This window comes from Phaethon lepturus, unplaced genomic scaffold, assembly GCF_000687285.1.
Source record: "Phaethon lepturus isolate BGI_N335 unplaced genomic scaffold, ASM68728v1 scaffold16980, whole genome shotgun sequence".
Taxonomy (NCBI): domain Eukaryota; kingdom Metazoa; phylum Chordata; class Aves; order Phaethontiformes; family Phaethontidae; genus Phaethon; species Phaethon lepturus.
Genome location: NW_010512763.1, coordinates 7,502 through 26,571, shown reverse-complemented (window position 1 = coordinate 26,571; position 19,070 = coordinate 7,502). Strand labels below are relative to the sequence as shown.

Genomic DNA, 19,070 nt, shown 5'->3' with positions numbered 1-19,070 from the left:
TTTGAAGATGCTATCCTTTGAGAGGCTGCTGAAAAAAAATTAATGCATTTGCAGTTAATTCAGCTTTTTTTGTGAAGTTAGACTTTGGGGAAAGTGGAGAACGTCTCAGTAGACGGCAACTTTGATAGTACCTTTCATCACCTGAAAGCCCCTGCTCTGCTTTTTAATCTGAGATTATTTTTTTTTCTTTCTTTCTTTTGCTAACAGGGGAATCTGTGCCAGAGTATCAGATGGCTTTCCAGACAGAAGTCGGAAACCACCCCACTTTTGAAGATATGCAAGTCTTGGTGTCTAGAGAGAAGCAAAGACCAAAATTCCCAGAAGCGTGGAAGGAGAACAGCCTGGTGAGATAGAATATTTTCAAAGAAACAATCATTTAACCAGCTATAGGGTGTACTCCCTTCTTAAAAGCAAATTTTGAATACGTTCTTTTTTAGAATTTTTGTTAGTGTTTAAGGATTGGGAGCTGCTTCTGTCTGGCCTTCTTAAAAATGGAATTCAGTTTTTAAAAATACATTGACATGAAAGCTAGATTTCTTTTAAGGAAAAATACTATGATTATTATTGGATGCTGAAGTATGATAATACAGAAGATAAGTTGTTATATTAATTGTTGGACAGTATCTGTAGTGTTATGCATTAAGTGCCCATATGTTCTCTGTATGCTTGATGAGAAACGTAAAGGCATTTTCTGCCTTTTGTCACCTTATAAACTAAGAACACCCTAAAATAGTTGGCAAAAATGTAAGTAACACTATTCCAAAACTAAAGTCGTATAGTCCTCAGAATTTGCAGAGGCTACAGCTTCTAGCAATCATTTCATTATAACTGCATTAGAAATTTTATATGGGTTCATTTGATCTGCAATTTTTATTTTCAAGACTATAAACACAGTAATGTTTGTTGTTTTGAGTTAGTATAGCTATGGCTTAGAGCCTTGGTTGCTGCTGCAGGCCAACAAGTTACAGCAAGTCAGCTGAACTCTGGTAAGAGTCTGTGTGCTTGCTTTCATCTGCAGCAGAGGTGAGGTAATGCGAATCCCCTTAGTTTAGGGGCGTTTGTTTGTCTTTTATTACAAGCAAAGTGAAATGCGAGCAGTTACTGAGTTCCACCTGATACATGTTTGTTTAAGCTAAAGTAGCTTGATTGCAAATATGAAAATGACATATTTGACTCTTACTTTAAAAGATACTTCTAGATATTTCCTTACTGAAATGATGCCCTTCAGTCTTCAGAGAGTTTGCTAGTTGATAAGTATGTAGCCACTGTGCAGATAATGGGGAGCCTAAGGCCTCATCTATGCTGGTACTTGTAAATATGTATGAAAGCATTTTCAGAGAGGAGCATAGCCTCCAGTATTAACACTGTTGTAAAACATGTTGTAACTGAGATGAGAGCTTCATAGTGAGGTTCTTTTATTACACAGTTTTGGCCAGCCAGTCTTGGCGGGGGGGATCCACACCCAAATTATATTGCAAATCAAGCAGCAACTGTTTTAACTATAGCCGTGTTGGCAAATGCAGTGTTGGAAGAACTAAGCTTGACAGCTGTTTTTGAAGACAGTTATAACTAAAACAGTTCAAGAAGGTTTATTTTGTTTTGCAGGCTACTGTTTTAAATGTTAATTATGTTCTAACAAGCTGATAGATTCCAGCATTATTAGACACTGAACTAGTAATGATTCCCATATTTAAACTGCCTAACACATTCTTTGTGTCGTCACTAATTTTTTTGTAAAAATTCAAAATAATGATGATGATGATAAGTCTAGCTCTAAGGATGGATCTACACCATTGCTTTAAGAGAAAGAAGAATAAATAAACAATCTGTAGTTCTGTGTGGGTATCAAACAACCTACGCCACTCAAAACATCTGAATGAGTACTTATGGGGAGATAGTGTAGAAAACTAAGCTCCAGATAACCTTACCCTGGACCCAGGTCCTAACCTCCTGTATCTAATGCATGGGATAAAAGACTTCTGCCTGTTCTTTAAAGCTATGCTGACATGTTGGGTTATAACACTTTCATGCAAATTCATCTATTAGAGAAATATATTTGCCCTTTTCATTTGAGAAATACAAATAAAAAGCAATGTTTTAATTTTTAGGTCACATATTTAAGGCACTTAAAAGATGTGGAATCCTAAATTTATGATTACTTATGCAGTCTCAGTCTGCTTCTTGAATATATATGTTATGATACAGACCTTGATTAGTAGTATTTTTTTTTCACAGTACAAATCAACAATCTGAGCAGATGACATGCGTAAAATAATTCAAGAGCTGTAAACTGAGTTGGGATTTAGCAGCATTCTTGTCTCATTTGCCAAAGCCAAAGCAGGGCCCAAGCTTGACTTCAGAGGTTGGGACTGAAGGATATTACTAGAACAATAGAATAATGCAGATTTCCTGTCCCTTCTATCTTTTTTATGAGTGCTAGAACTTCTAAATAGTGCATTTTACTATATATCTCTTTGAACCTGAAATTAATAGAAAATACATTACTGCGGTAAATGTGAAGCTCTAGAACTCCAGTTTTGTTAATTATCTATACAGTCATCCCTGTGATCCTTAAAACATTGAAAGGGAAGAATCTGCTAGAAGAGAGACAATATGAAATTAAATACTGGTTAAATTTTACTGCTGGTGAAACCTGTAAGGGAGAGTCTTACAAAGGGGCAAGCCAGGAGATTAGGGTGCCCACTGACTTAGAGATATGTCTAAATGGTGACTAAATCAAGTCCAAACAGCTAAATGAAGGCTTTTTATTCTGGGAGATAAAACGGATCCTGTCATTATCCCTGAGGGTGCTTTTAGACTCATGTCCCTCAGCTGAGAGGGGTGTAGTTGCTTAGTCCCTCTTCGATCTACTGTGGGAAGGGAGATAAAAGATCTGCTTGTGTAGGAGCTCATCCCCACCTGTGCAGCCATAGCTGCATCACTAAGCAGCCGTGACTTGCCAGATGCAAGCAATGCCAGGAGCCCGCTCTGTGGGCGAGGAGCTCTTGGCTAGCATGCAGAGCCTGTCTTGGCTTTCGCTGCCAGAAGCGAACAAGGCTGTTCTGGCACAGAGGCAGTCAGCGGGGCCCACTGAATGCCTTAGTGCCCAGCTGGGACTATGCACAATCATTGGTGCTGGAGAGGTTAAAGCTGGGCTGTAATGTGAGATGTTCTGGCAAACCATTTCCTATCCAGGGGCCACAGATTGGCAGCAGGGGCCAATAAATGTCTGCCTGGTTTTTGTACTCCGGCTGCAGTGGAAGCAGAAGCGTTCGCTGCTCGTAATTTCAGTTGTCTCCCCTCCAAGTCTCTGACCATATGGCAGCACGTTTCGGAGGTCTTGAGCTCGAATTCTGGCTGCACCATTCGCCCCACAGCGTGATCCTAGTAACATGTGTCTGTTTCTCTTTCGCCATCTGTAAAACCAGGGCAGCAATAATCTCCTCACATAGCGCAGACAAATTCATTGATATTTATGAGGCATTTGGATGTTACAGTAGTGAACAGAGGAGGAAAAGCATGATGAAATGAGCAAGGCTGTGTTATTTGCATACATGCTGGGAAGCAAGACAGGGACCAGTAGGTGAATCGTGAGGATAACAATGACAGCATTTCCAGAATAGCACCAATCCTTAGTACGCAGCTTTCATAAGGCAGGGAGAGTGAGCTGAGCATGCATACATCAGCGAGGACTGGCTGAAGGTTGTATGGACAATAGCGAATGTAGCTTTTCCGAAATAATTGTCTTCCTAGTTGGTGTGTGTGTGAGGTATGATAATGTTAGTCCTGCGTATTGCTGTTTTTAGGGTGAACTAGCTTTGAACCAAACTGTGTATCTTCTGTTTCTCTTTCTCACCAGCTTGTGACTATTTTCATGCATACAGAATGTTGTCATTAAAAAGTAAATTAGAAGCACAATAAAAAGAGGAAATAATTTAAGATAAAGTGGTTTGGTTGGTTTGTCTCCTGGCAGGCTGTGAGGTCCCTTAAAGAAACAATTGAAGACTGCTGGGATCAAGATGCTGAAGCTCGACTAACAGCACAGTGTGCTGAGGAGAGGATGGCAGAACTCATGATGATTTGGGAGAGAAATAAATCAGTTAGTCCAACGGTCAACCCTATGTCAACTGCCATGCAAAATGAGCGGTAAGAAGAAAAAACATTTGGTTTTAGTCAGCAGCAAATGCCCAATGTAATGCTTCAGCTCACTCCAGGAAGGAAGCTAGAGCACGCTGCTGGCTTAACGTTTCTGCACTCATGAAGTGGGTGTGTGTTATGTGAGCTAGTCTGCATGAGAGTACTGTATGACATGATCCTGATTGCTTGTGTTCTTAAGATCTCTGATGTGTCCCCAGAATTCAGGCACCTTTTATGTAAACAACTGTACTTCTCACAGAGGAGCCTTTTACACTGAACTTAGGCAAACTCTCCAAACAGGCTTACAAAGATATGAAGTGATGATGAATTGTCTTTAAGGACTATTCCTAAATGATGCATAAGACTTCTATTTAAAATGTTCTTCTAAAAACTGAATTTGCAGGCAATATGAATTCAGGAAATGACCAAGTCTGAAGCCTGTAGCTTTTCAGTTAGAAAACCGCAGGGCCATCCTTTAAGTCGTTGTTATTCTGACCCCAGCAAGAGAGATGCTGTGCATTCTCTGCTTACATATGGTCCAAGGGGAGTGAGAATTTGCAGAATTGACAGTAGTGCTTAATAGTATACACTAGAGATCTGGATTTGAGAGAAGAGTAGTGTTGCTGTACGTGGCAGTGTTTACTGTGATGAAAAAAAAAATATGTTCAAATCGTAGAACACCTAAATTGTTAAAATAATAGATGTTTCATGGTTTAGGACCTAGTGACTTTTCCCAGCATCACTTTCTCCATCTTGTGTGTTGAGTTCTTGTTGCCCTCCTTCAGCGTCACTTCTCTGCAGCTAGAGCAGTACCTTAGCAGTGAACTGGACAAACAGCATATTGGACAAATAAAAGAGAATTACTGTTATCCAACTTAGCTGTATAAATAACATCCATGACAAAATTGCTATGCTAGTAAAGCCAATTTTCTGCTACCCAGGATTTTTCAAGGAAGTTACTGAAGGATCTCAGTTTGTACTGTATCTGTCCTTAGTTTATGCATGAAAAGAAACAGAAAGACATTCAGCTCTCTTAAAGCAGCGACTTTATAATACAAGGTGATTTTTACATATGTGATGTTAATATCACTTATTTTTTCTTAAAGGAATCTGTCGCATCATAGGCGTGTATCAAAGATAAGGCCATATCCAGATTACTCTTCCTCTTCCTACATTGAAGATTCAATCCACCACACTGACAGCATAGTGAAGAACATTTCTTCTGAACATTCAATGTCCACTACACCATTGACTTCAGGGGAAAAGAATAGAAACTCCATTAACTATGAGCGGCAACAAGCTCAAGCTCGCATCCCTAGTCCTGAGACAAGTGTCACCAGTTTGTCCACCAATACTACCACCACCAATACAACTGGCCTCACTCCTAGCACTGGCATGACCACCATATCCGAAATGCCTTATTCGGATGAAACAAACTTACATACTACAAATGTCATGCAGCCAGGTGGGCCCACCCCTGTTTGCCTGCAGCTAACAGAGGAGGACTTAGAGACAAATAAATTGGATCCAAAAGAAGTGGATAAGAACCTGAAAGAAAGCTCTGATGAGAATCTGATGGAACATTCACTTAAGCAGTTTAGCGGGCCAGACCCACTCAGCAGCACTAGTTCCAGCTTGCTTTATCCGCTGATAAAACTTGCAGTAGAGGTGACAGGACAACAGGACTTCACACAAGCTGGCAATGGCCAAGCATGTTTGATTCCGGATGTCCCATCTGCTCAGGTCTATCCTCTACCCAAGCAACAGAACCTTCCGAAGAGGCCTACTAGCCTCCCCCTAAACACCAAAAATTCAACAAAGGAGCCACGGTTAAAATTTGTTGGCAAGCACAAATCAAACTTGAAGCAAGTGGAAACAGGCGTTGCCAAGATGAACACTATCAATGCTGCAGAACCCCATGTCGTGACAGTTACCGTGAACGGAGTGGCCGGGAGAAGCCACAGCATAAACTCTCATGCTGGCACAACCCAATACGCCAATGGCACAGTGCCATCTGGCCAGACAACCAGTTCGGTAGCGCAAAGGGCCCAGGAAATGCTTCAGAACCAGTTCAGTGGAGAGGATAGTCGGCTAAATATTAATTCAAGCCCTGATGAGCACGAACCCTTGTTGAGGCGGGAGCAACAGGTTGGCCATGATGAAGGTGTTCTGGACCGCCTAGTAGACAGGAGAGAGCGACCACTGGATAACGGCCGAACGAATGCTAATAACAACAACAGTAATCCGTGTCCAGTGCAAGATGCAGCTACAGTCAGTACCCAGAATGTAGTGAGAAATTCTGGGCCGACCCAGACTAGAAGAGCACAGAGGCCTAATTCACTGGATCTATCAGCCACAAATAGTTTGGATAGCAGTAGTATGCAGTGTAAGTGCCTGCAGGACTTGAACAGCTTGCCTGACTCTTTTTTACTTAATAACTACATATATCTGCTTGAATAGAAAATCCTTCTGTCTCTCCTGTCCCTCCTCAAAGCGTACTTACTAAATCCCATATAAATTTAATTTCCATCAGTGCAATTTCAATCTTCTCGATAAAGTCCTGTCTCCATCAACTCCAGCACACATTAGGTCACTATCTTCCTTCCACACACATGGAATAAATCTGCCCCTTTTATAGTCTGTGTACTCTGACTCTAGGAAGGGAGTAATTTCTAACTTTCATTATTCCTTGCAAGGCACCTAGCTTTGCTGCTGCAAAGCAAATTGAAAAAGCTTCCTATTTCTTCCTTCAGCGGCACATTACACCTGCTTTTCCTTATTTTTCCTCATTCTTTTAAGAGTAGCTGGCTCTAAGATGCATTGATTAAAATAATTTATTATAATAACTACTTATATGCTTCATTACTTTTAAAGCAACTGATTTTACTGTATTAGCCCAGCCTGGACAGGGCTTAGGCATTCTCTACTTTGCTGTCTGAGCTCCAAGAGTTAATAGCAATCCTTTGTCAGTTTACCATCTACATATTAAAAATTAATCAAAGTAGTTAGAGAAGGAATTGATTTTAATAGACTCCTTCAGAATAACTGCCTTAAGAGTTTTATGGCCAAAGAGCTAAGAGGTTACAACGGGGCTCTCCTTTTTACAGTAAGAATGTAATCACGTAGTTATAGTTAAACTAGGTACATCTTCTGAGTTTGACCTTGGGCCTGTTGGAAAGGCCTCATAGTGTGCATTTTTAAGAGAATATATTTCCAGAATGCACTGTAGTCTTTGAAAGGTGCTTGCAAACCTCTGACTATGTTTAGGCAGACACTGTGATACTACTGAAATAATCTGGGGTGCCAGGCATGTTTGGAAAGAAAAAGTTTAGAAACAAACCAGAACAGATCTTTCAAGATATGTAGTTGAATATTCAGCAGTGGAATGTTTAAGCCTTCCTTTTAAGTAGGAAACGTTAATTTTTGTCTTAACATGTTAACTTGTGTTGAAAACTTATTGAGGTAAAGAAAAAAGATTATTGCAGTAACTTTCTTTAATTGAAGGTTAAGTTAAAAGAAAGTGCTTGAAGGTTATATAAAGTTAATTTTTTGGGGGTAACAATCAGATTTCTATGGCTGAAATTTTATCATGATTAAAGTTGGTTTTGCAGGTTTTGCCAGTTTTGCAACCCAACATCCCAAATCCTGTCTTAGGATCTTAACAGAGAATAGACCATTTTGCCTTCAGATTAAATGCTTTGCCAGGTGAAGCAGGATTAGGGTATTTATGATTTAATTATACTATTAAAAGTTTAGCCTTTGCCATCCTGTAGTAGCGACATTTTTTTGTACCTCCCATTACAGGTAATATAAGATACTATGATTGCAAAAGCCCCTCAAATGTCAAATGCTGATTCTGCTGTTTGGTGCCAATGTGCATTCAAGGTAACACAAATTACTTCACTGAAGTAATTTCTGCCAGAGAACAGAATCTGACCCCTTGTTTTAGTGGCAGCTACTGTAGTTGATATACCTGTCATGCCTCTGCCACACAGTTGCTTTTGTGTTGTAAGATAAGATTTTGTTCTTCTGTTTCGCATGAGTAACAACCTCATACTCTCCACTCTAATCTTGCCTTCCTTGTAATACTATTTTCTACTCTGTTTTTGTTTTTTTGTTTGGTTTTTTGTTGTTGTTGTTGTCTTCAGTAGGTGACTCCTCACAGGATGGCAAATCGGGCTCAGGAGAAAAGATCAAGAAACGTGTGAAAACTCCGTACTCACTTAAGCGGTGGCGTCCTTCAACGTGGGTCATCTCCACCGAGCCGCTGCACTGCGAGGTCAACAACAATGGCAGTGACCGGGCGGTCCACTCCAAATCCAGCACTGCTGTGTACCTTGCGGAAGGAGGCACCGCCACCACAATGGTATCTAAGGACGCAGGAGTGAACTGTCTGTGAAATACTTAAAAGCCAACAAATGACCTTTTTTTTGCATTATTTGAAACAAACATGCAGAAGACATTTAAAAAAAACTGCTTTCTCCTCCTGTCAGCAACCCTTACCAAGGACTCGCGCTAAATAGATTTCAGCTATGCAGAAAATTTTTAGCTTATGCTTCCATATTTTTTTATTTTGTTTTATTTTTGAACGTTTTTGCACTTTTATTTAGTATCGCTAAAGTTAAGTCTGTCTGTTTTGACCACGGAATATATATATGTGTATCAAAAATGTGGTCTCAAAATATTTTTTTAAAAAAAGTAACAGAAAAAAGTATTGCTGATAATCAGTTTGGACCAGTTTCTTAAGGTCACTAAGATCATAAGCAGACTATAAGACAGGTTTGACTGCAGTGGTGTCTTGTAACCATGTTTTGACTTCTGTGCACAAGCTAGTCTGTATATTTCTATGTTACAAAGTGTATTCTCTTTTGAACCTCCTTTTTTTCTTGTGTCATGTTGAAATGTGCAATAGTCTATAGTTCACAGTATGCTTTATTGAAAAGTGTGTTTCTAACACTGCCACATGTTCCCCTTTTTGTATTTGTTAATTTTTCCCTGACAGTTGAGCAGTCAGCCGGTCATGACAGTGAACTTTGCACACCGTAGCCAGCTTGAAGCAGCTGCCTATATCACATTGTGCTCTGAGGTGACAATGCATGAATTTTTCCCAACTTGAAAGGGCTTTTAAAAAGCAACCAAAAAAAAAAATTTCCGAGCTCAGTACTTTTCCTTTGATCCTTGCAAATCAAAATGTGTTTCCTTTATAGTAGTAGATGCCAGCCTGTGAAGTTCTGAATAACAAAACATTGAACAAATGTAAGGAAACAATGTCAGCCATTTTTTCCATTTTATTTTGTGTGCAGTTTCACTCCCTGTACTTAATGTAAAACCTTATTTAGATCACTAATCAAGTAATGCATTTTATTCAGAAGTCTTAATAACTGTCATACTTAAAAGCTCTAGTGAAGATAGGTTGCAAACTTACTTCGTTTACACAGAGGAAAAATCATTAATCCTATTTGGCACAAAACAGTTTTGTGATGAGTTACAAATCTTTCCTGACTTACCTCCTTGCAGAGAGTCTGGGGTAAAATCAGCCTGATCACTTACGCAGGTAGGTGCATCCTAACTGACTGTTGTTGCTGAGTTGAGTTGAAACTTGTCCTCACTTCAGAGTTTTTAGAGCCCCTCTTTCATCTTGTCAAAATTTATTGCATGCTTTTAAAATTCATGGTTATGAGTGTTTGAGGGAGAGGATGGGGTTTTTTCCCCCTCTGCCGAGAACCTTCTTTCAGTTTGTATGCACATTGATTTTAGGTGTCAGTGAACAGGAATGTAATCCCTATTGTGATAAATTGTTTTTTCACCATCTCAAGTAAATCTTACTTTTTTTTAGAATGATTGTTTTTACTGTCTATTGAAAGAAAATTAATTTCCTTATTGGTCAGGGCCTCCTTCCGCCCAAGAAATATCCTTCCACCTGAGAAATATTCTTTCTGGTTGAAAACACTTCAGTAAAAACTGTTTAGATAAAAAAGATATAACACATGTCAGTCTTTGGTACTAAGTAAAGTTTTATCACTTTATCTGAAAACTGGTGATGTTCAAAGAAAGAAAATCTATTCCCTCAGCCTGCCAAACTCCTGTGGCAGGATACTGGCAGCAAACAATTGCCTCCCCCAGCCTGTCTCCTTTCAGCTGCCTGAAACAGATGCTCTGTGCTTTCGAGCTCATTTGTTTCCTTGCTGTTATATTATTTTCCCCTCCCGAGGTAAACTTTGCCAGCCCTGTTCTTCTATATCTGATGGTACAACTACCATAATATATGCCATATATACATCTGATTCTTGCTGTTCCCCAAACTCCCTTGTTTATGCTTGATTGCTATGATTTTCTCTTGTAATGCTTCTTAATGTGTCTTAGATTCTCCTGGATATCTCCAAGAGATAACTGCATAAATCCAGACTTTGATTAAGTGTAGTTGTAGAAAGAAATACAAGGCATGAGACACGTTTTGGGCTCCCTGTGTTCTTTCAGCACCAGTTCAAGTAGTACCTTTCATCTCTGAGGTGTAATTCTGTTCTGTGTCTGTATAAATACACAGTTCTATCTTCTCTCTTCAAAAATACAGCCTTTCTCTGGTTTTACTTTTAATTCTCTCCGGCTTCCCATCTGCTGCAATCTCGCATCCCAGATGTTGAAAACCTGCCAGTTGCTCAGCTGGGTTTCAAGACCTGAGTCAGAATTTTTGGCATTCTGTTCATAATGCTGGCTGTGTTTTTCTTCTCTTTTGGCCTTTGAGTCTCCATTCAAAGTACAGCATGTTGGTTTGTGTGATCACTGTATCATGCATATTGAAGGTTCTTCACTCCCCAGTGACTTCTTGCTTTGCCTTGCACGTATCATCCATCAGCATTTCAGAATGTGGGCTGAAACGCGTATTTAAGACACTTCTCTAACTTGAAATGCTCTGGGGAGAGAAGTTATTTGCTCTGACTACTTCTTTCTACTAAGACAGATCTGCACCAGTCTTCTAGCCTTTCTTTTCAGGCCAATCCTTTGTAAGAAATCCAACTTTTTTATGCTCAGTGCAATCAAAATAATTTTAATACCAGATGAAAATGTTCTCCTGCAGTTTTCCTTAAACATCCTTAAAGTAAACAATAGTTTCTTTTCCTTTATCTATTTCTGTCGCTTGCTGGAAGGCTTTTGGGATGAATTATAATTAGTAGAAAGCATTGTCTTTGTAATCCTACCATGGATAAATATAATTTGTAACACGACAGAAATATGTGCTTTATCACAAAATGCCCTGTAGATTAAATAGAGAAAAACTATTTATTTTCAAAGGTCATTCAAAACAAACTCTTTAGTAGGTACCAAAATATTTCAGTTCTGCACAGCTAGATGAGATCAGATTAGCAGTTTGGTTTTCATGCTTAATTTAGTAATGCCCTTTTTTTGCTCACAGCACATAATCCAATCTCCACAGAATACTTCTTCTGCAAATTAAATGATATTGAATTGTGTACCATGGGGAGTCATCTTTAGCCAAATGAAATACATGTAAGAGAGAGAATTCCACAGATCAGACACATGAACAGAGGAGACCCATCTGTTTTATTTATTTGTTGTTTGGGTTTTTTGTTTTTTGTTGGGGTTTTTTTTTAAGAAAAAAGGATAATGATGGAAGCTGGTAATTTTTTATCAATTTCTCATGTATATTGCAGACAAGATAAATATAGCAAAATGAAAATAGAATGATAGTGTAAATACCTATGAATTGTGCCACTGTCAAATAGGCAACAGTAGAATATTTGCTATGGTAATTTATAATGTATAATTCAAGTAAAATGTTAGAGCGAACATTTGTGATATTTGTACATATAAGCCAAAATCCAAAATCGTACCGGTTTTAGGAAATGACGTCCTAGTAGAAGCCAGAAGAGTTGCTTAGGTTAATGCATTTTCTCGTTTTCTGTTTCCTATGATAGAGATACTCACCAACATAACATGGTTTTTAGAATGTGAATTCTAACCATTTGAACAGACATGCCTCATAGTCAGATTTATTTTCTTCTAAAATTGATATTTACAAGTTGAATTATCTGCAATGCTTCCCCTGAATTTGCTTATAATGCTCTATAGCTTCATGTGCTAAACAATTAGCATTAGAAATGCCTTTCTTGAAACACCAAGATGCACTTAAATTGCACAGCTGAAGATAAAGAAATTCGTAATTTAAAAGAAAACCAATTGATATTATCATCATTAGAATATTCTGAGAAACAAAGAACATTTCTGTTTGTGTTTTGCTTTCTTACTGCTGTTAATTTGCGTCTTGTTTCCATATAGAAAATTACCTAATTTTTAAAGGCAACACAGTTTCACTTTTTTCAGTGCACTAGAGACAAAAAACAATGCAAGATGGATGCTGGCAGGTTTCAGGAAACAAACAAACAAAAAACTCACCTTATAAGTATGTTTCAAAAGTACGCATCTTCCCACCCATCAGCTCTCTCAAAAAGAAATCTTGAATCCTACCTGCCTCAGAAAGGAGAATAAGGAAGTTCCATATTTGTATGGAATAGATTATTAGGCCAAATTTAATAATAATGAATTGTTTCTTTAAAAAGTACATATGTATACATTGTATATGCTATAGTTTCAGTGTTCAGTGCATTTTGCTCTAGTGGTACCCCTTTTTTAAATGTTCAAAAAAAAATAGTCCACTAATGCAACATTACTAAGTCTATGTTCAGATTATAATTTTCTTTCATGAAAAATACTCAAAAGATCATAGCCATTCTGCCATTGAAATATTATGGAAAGTTCAAGCCTAATTAGGGAGAATTTAAAATCCACGTATTTAGTCAATACAGAAGAAATTAATTATGCTGTAATTTTTACCTGTATAAAAAAGATGGCAGTTCCCATTGCTGAAACAGGCTGTTTCTAAGTAATAAAAATAATAATTGCCAAGCACAGTAGCATATACATGACCTGATGTCTAATTGGAAAATTTGGACCAGCTTATCAAAGAAAACTGAAATAGGATCGATGAGTCTATGAAAGTTGGATTATAGACTGGACAACTCAGTATTTTGCATAAATTTGGATTATTTGAATTTTTCTGTCTGGTCTCCCACTATCCATTTTAACAGGTAAATATATTGACCTTTTTTTAATGTGCTTATTATTTTTTGTTCAACTTCAAGCCTTTCTTCGGTGACAAAGATATACATATTGCAGTGAAGCTGAATATATATTTTTATGTAAACTCTGTATGTATTTAGATGTGTATGTATGTTGTGCATAAATTCCAGGATTAAATTCTGTGAGTTACAGCATCAGATGGCAGCACTGGTAACAAGTATAATGTTCTTTTTCTTATGCCATTTTTAAGTTGTCTTTAGTGCATCACAGTAAAATTGGGATCAGACTGTGACACATAGTCCAGTAGTGCAAGATCTCCCATGACAGACTTGTCACTCATTGTTTAGGTGGAATGGATTCATGAGAGAGAGGGGGAGAGAGACAGCTGGGCATGCACATGACAGACTTTATCTGAAGCTGAGTAATTTAAGGTACCTCTCTTACAAGATCAAAAAATAACCCAGAATGCTTAATACATGATAATTTTTAACAAGGTTTTTTAATGTAGTAGCTATAGTTATGTGTGTGGTTGCCATTTAAACATTGTTCTTCAGTCCAGTAAATCCAATTACATTTTAGGCTTCTATATTGTCATATAAAACTTTAGGTGTAGAAATACATCCCTTTTTTTGGTGTGTGTCCCCTAAGTAGGTTCGGTTTTGATGTGAAATAGTAACGAATCAGACTTCTCATTTTGAAGTTTCTTCTGTACTGACTAAAATTGGTAGCAGAACTTCTACAGAATTCTGCAGGTAACGTATTTAGGCACTCCTGCAAATCAAATGGGAGTTACGTTTGGCACAAGCGTATCTGAGGAAATGAACATCTAATCGGTTAGCGCTTGAGCCAAGGGCTGTTGAAATCAAAGAGGAATCTGACATTGATTCTGAGCAAAGGAGGGTTGGGTTCTGCTGGCAGTGGTTTTAAAAATTTCTTGGGAGGACTAGCCCTGGGAAAGCTAAGGTGGAATGTGGGACCACATGGGCGAACCCTGGCTACTGACATCTTGAGGGTGTTAGCTGACGCCTCGGTTCAGGCTGCTGGGCTCGCTCAGTACCAGTGCAGCTGTGGTTATTGTCAAGAAGTGGAACTGCCCCAGTGGGAGCGGTCGTGGAAGGTTTCAAGTTAAATCCTCATTTACAACCAAAGCCCCTTAATGTTGATCTGGGCTTCGTGCAGGTCTGATTTAGCGGCTGCTGTAGTGCGTTACTAATACAGATTACTTTTCACAGCCGTTTCTATTTATTTCACTGTGGTTTAATATACATATGTGCATATTAAGCAGGAACTAGTCGGAGTTACATTAATTTATAATGTAATTGTCAGATCTTTTAAAAAGCCTATTGATCAGCAATCGTGTAAATTTGCAAGTCAATCAGTTGGTTAACTACAATGCATACGTCATGCTTCAACAGATGCAGTAACTCTCACAGTGAGGGAGGATTTCTTCAAAGTTCTTGCAGGCATCTGCAGGTATATTACAAGAGCATACATCCATCAGGGGCATAGCATCCTGCCAGGTAACTATTTTAAAGCAGAAATAATTAGCCTTTATAACTTCCTAGTTTCAAGGTCTCCCAAAAGTCAATTTTTGTAGCCCCTTCACTTGTTTTTAAGACAGAGCAAAAATGTGTGAGGCTTATTTCTAGAGCACTTGATTCACTTTTTTGTGCTTCAGAACTGTATCATGAAGTATCATACTTCAATCTTGTTTATTCAAAACGAAAGAAAATAGTTAATCTTTCTGTGTAAAAAGTCACAAGAACAAAGAAACAGGCAAGTCCAAGTTAGAGCTGACTTTTGTTTGTCACTTGAATTTCCTGATTTGTGACTCTTCTCTCTCTTTCACACTGTTGAAATGTATTTAAAAAGGTTTGTATGTAATGTTTCTTGTCTGCTTTTTGTCTCTAGAGGAAAGTGTGCTCTATTCACATTTATATAAGCTGGAATCATATTTTACAATCGCTGTTGATTATTTCCCCCCCAAATGCAGTATAAGAGGAAAATGAATGTGGCAAAGACTGATTTCTAGGGTTTGTTCTTCTGTAGAAGCTGAAATAAGCAGATGTGAAACTGCCATTTTCCTTATGAAAGACTGTAAAGAGAGCATTACTTTCTGAGCGAGCTTTTCTGGGGAAGAGGGGGAGAAGCCCTAGAATATGGAGTCTCATCAGAACCCTTTTGTTAACGGGTATTTTTGTTTTTTCTCTCAAATGACTGAGGAAATATCATGTATGAATTTATAAATAATTGTTTTCAGTTATTTCTTTTGTATAAGCTGCCCAATACCCTTGCTATGCTGTATAAGTTGTGTTTCATGGAACAGTGTGAGTATGAAATAAAAAGCTAATTTTTGGTTTTTAATCATCTGTGGATGCCACTATGAAAGCTGACATTGTTAAAGCCACTACAGAGTTTTTCTATGAATACTTGTAAGAATTGCTTTGTTATATATAAACCTAAATAAAGAGATTGTATTGATACAGAGACATTGGATAAGAACATTTAAAAGGCTCTTCTTTAGGTCTAAAAGAAAAGGCTTGCTGTAAAATGGTGCATTATTCCATTTATTAAAGATCATATTAATGACGAAAAGCATAGTCTTTTGTGGGTTTTTCATGGTATTATTGGCCATGAGTAACAAGACATGCTCCCGGGAACAAGAGGAAAACCCCTGCTGCAGTTGTGTTTTGTTGGTTGAAGGATAAGGAACTACTTCATTACTGAACAGGACTTTCAGACACTTTAGGCATGTGACAGATTGCACGCTGCACTGTTATCAGATAATAGTGTGAAATAAATAGGGCTTGCTGTCGCTACATGACTGCAGTGCCTCTGCTTGCTTTTTGCCCATTCTCACCGGTCAGCCAGTTAAGATGCTTCTGTAGGCAACTAAATATAGTTTTGTAGGCGTTTCAAAGCAGTAGGCCTTAACATAGCCTCTTGTCACACCTTGTCTGTCTGCTAAGTGCAGAAAACAATGCAGAAAAACAAAAGGAAAAAAACAACAGAAAAAACAAACAGAACAGGAGAAAGAGGCATTAAGCTAAATACTTCTCTCCTTCACTTTTGGTCGGACTGCACTTGGGTAGAGCGCAGGGTTGATGGCAACCAGGCATGTGGGAGGAACACAGCAAGCAAAAACCTTTGCAGGTGGGACAAGAATTAAAAGAGCAACTCCCTCTCCTTCCCACACAAACTATTGCACTCATTCCCCTCCCCATGAGGGGACAACGCTATGGCATTCTTGCAAGCAGAAGCTTTCCCAGCCCAGAGCTGCTGTCCTGTCCCACAGAACTAGAAGAGATGGATTAAGTGAGCAGAAGGACCCTGCAGATCTCCCCCACTGACTGGCCAGACCCAGGCGTTTGCCTGCTCTGCCTCCTGAAGGTAAGGTGCTGGGAAGAGACAGGTCTTTTCTCTGCTGTGGTCTCCTTTCTTTTGCTTCCTAGTGTTTTTCAAGTCCTGATGCAAGAACCTAATTTTGAAGGAGTTGTCTGGGATTTTTTCCTTCACGATGAAGAGTTCTTCCTCTAGTTTCCCTTCTTCCAGTCATGCTTGTGGGGAACTTAAAGCGGAGCCATCAGCGGGAATCACCACCACTACAAATGGTAGATACACTGTACCCATACACAGCTTGATGCTGTTCGTTTGATCTCGCCTTTCTCATCTCCTGTGAGACTGCTGCTAAGTGTGGGAGGGAGTTAGTGCTCCATGGCCTGATTGCCTCTGAGGCAGGCATCAGGATGCTGATGGGATGCTTTAGGATGGGGATGCTTTTGTCCATGGGGAGAAGAGAGGAAAGGAATGCAAAATGGTCCCAAGACTGAGTACCACGCCTCTAAGTCACCCTCCCCTCCTGACCAGAAGGAAAATATTAAATCTTTCCTTCAAACAAGAAACAAGTCCCACCTTTCTTACCCCTTCTAGCCATCCAAATGCTAGCTCAGCTCTGAGGCAGCCATTCTGCCTATGCATGTGGAGGGAACTTTGTTCTCCTCAGTTCTTTTTCTGGAGCACAAACTGTGCCGGCTTGGGTTGTGCTACCACCACACTGCAAGCTCCCTTGGGCTATGGTCACCACAGCCTTGAGGCAAAGTCTTACACAAACTGCAACTAAATTCAACTTAATGCCATGTCACCAGAGAGGTGAAGTCTTTCCTTCAGTTACACTCCCAGTGTTCCTAGGTTTGCCTTGGCCTTGGGAACAGGGTTCCACATTAGCCCTGACTCCGTAGCATGAGCATCCCTGCCCTTACAGTGCTGCAATACACATCCTGCACCTTAAAGCACCAAGCACTGTGGGACCTCATTGGTTCCAGCACTTTCCATTATACACAGATTGGTATGACCCATCCTGCACCTCAGTTGCTTCATTGTTTGTGTCTCTTCTTCTTCCTTAATTCATGTTCATTTATTTTTCTCTATCCACAAGGATGATTTTCGCGAGGAAGTAAGAAAGTAGTGCAACTGTTATACCTCTGTGTCCAAAGAACTACCTCCAAAATGCAAAGAAGGGAGACAGAATGAGGAGCTTCATTTCTTGCTGTCATAAATAAGGAAGAAGCAACAAACTGAGGCAAGTAGTGTATGGGTTGAGCACCTACCTGTATGGCAAATCGCCTCGGCCCCACAAATGAACCTAGAAACCCCTGCTACAGGGCGGGACCGTGACAAGGCTCGCTTCCCCTGTGAGCAGGAGGCAGGTTCCATGTTCCAGGCTGGATCTGCAGCTACGCTACCTTGGGGGTTTCAGCCTCAGAAAAGGATTAGGAGATTAGGACAGTTATTGACAAGGAGAAGGTCCCTTCCTGAAAAAGCACACTGTGCTCACGTGCAGTGGCTTGCTGTTGGCTCAAGACAGCTGAGCAACACCAGCTCACAAGAAAGAGAGGCTGGCTAGCCAGGTCTTATTACTTACAATGTGGGGCTTTAAGGACAGGCCTACAAAGCTCTTTGTATCCAGAGACCTCAATGACTCTCTATGTTAGCAGGAGCCTGACACCTCTGCAGTCCTCCCAGGAACAGCTCTAGGAAAGTCAGATTTCCCATGAGGTTGTAGCCAGGGAGAGTCAGTGCGGGCCGGGGACACCAGGAGCACTGGGAACCACGTGAACCTCTCGTTTCCCTGGGGCACAAGAGGCCTGTTCCCTGCTGCCCCGCCCTGCCCTGCCCTGCCCTGCCCCGTGTGGCAGCTCTGCCTCTGGAGCAGGGGAGAGAAGCTGGTGGCAGCACTGCAAGCAAGTTGGGGAGAGATGCTGACCTGATCAACACAGAAACAACAAGAGTTCCTGCATTCCTGTTCCACCTTCACTAGCGCCCTGGATGGAGGGGTGCTGCTACCAAGGAAGGCTGCGAGCACTGGGGGAGGCAGCCATCCCAGCAATTATCACTCCTTGCTGACAGCAAGAGCAGCCAAATCCTGCCCTACCCCGGCAGGTGTGGCTGAGTCTTATCCTCAGGGCGTCTGAGAAGCCTTGACTCAGCTCTGCATTAACAAAGTGTTACTGGTGAATTTTACTGATCTATTTTTTACCGGGTGTGTGAGCTACTCAGGCTGAAGAAAGTCTCCTCGTAGATTTCTCTGCATGACCTCACATACTCACCTCAGCCAGCACTCTCTTGCAGAAATAACAACCACTTTTATTTGGCTTTTGCTTTGCTAATGGGAAATGAAAGTAAAACAACAATAATTATAGTTCCCTTTGTTCCAGAGCAGTGATGCAGCTGCAGAACGTACTTTGTGGAACGCAGCCACGTCAGTCTTCCATTTGTTTCCATTCAGGGTTTTTTTCCCCATTTACTTCTTGCTAATTCTGATGTTATGGAAATTCTCC

At 39.9% G+C, this 19,070-nt stretch overlaps 1 protein-coding gene across 1 annotated transcript in view; it reads left to right on the top strand.

Moving 5' to 3' along the window:
- BMPR2 (bone morphogenetic protein receptor, type II (serine/threonine kinase)) overlaps nucleotides 1-9,280 on the top strand; it is a 54,591-nt gene extending 45,311 nt beyond the window's left edge. The window contains exons 11-14 of the mRNA XM_010288126.1: nucleotides 208-344; nucleotides 3,974-4,146; nucleotides 5,244-6,523; nucleotides 8,286-9,280. Coding sequence (XP_010286428.1) covers nucleotides 208-344; nucleotides 3,974-4,146; nucleotides 5,244-6,523; nucleotides 8,286-8,536 — 1,841 coding nt within the window. The 3' untranslated portion in view covers nucleotides 8,537-9,280. The remainder of the gene's footprint in view (nucleotides 1-207; nucleotides 345-3,973; nucleotides 4,147-5,243; nucleotides 6,524-8,285) is intronic.
- The last annotated feature ends 9,790 nt before the right edge of the window (nucleotides 9,281-19,070 follow it).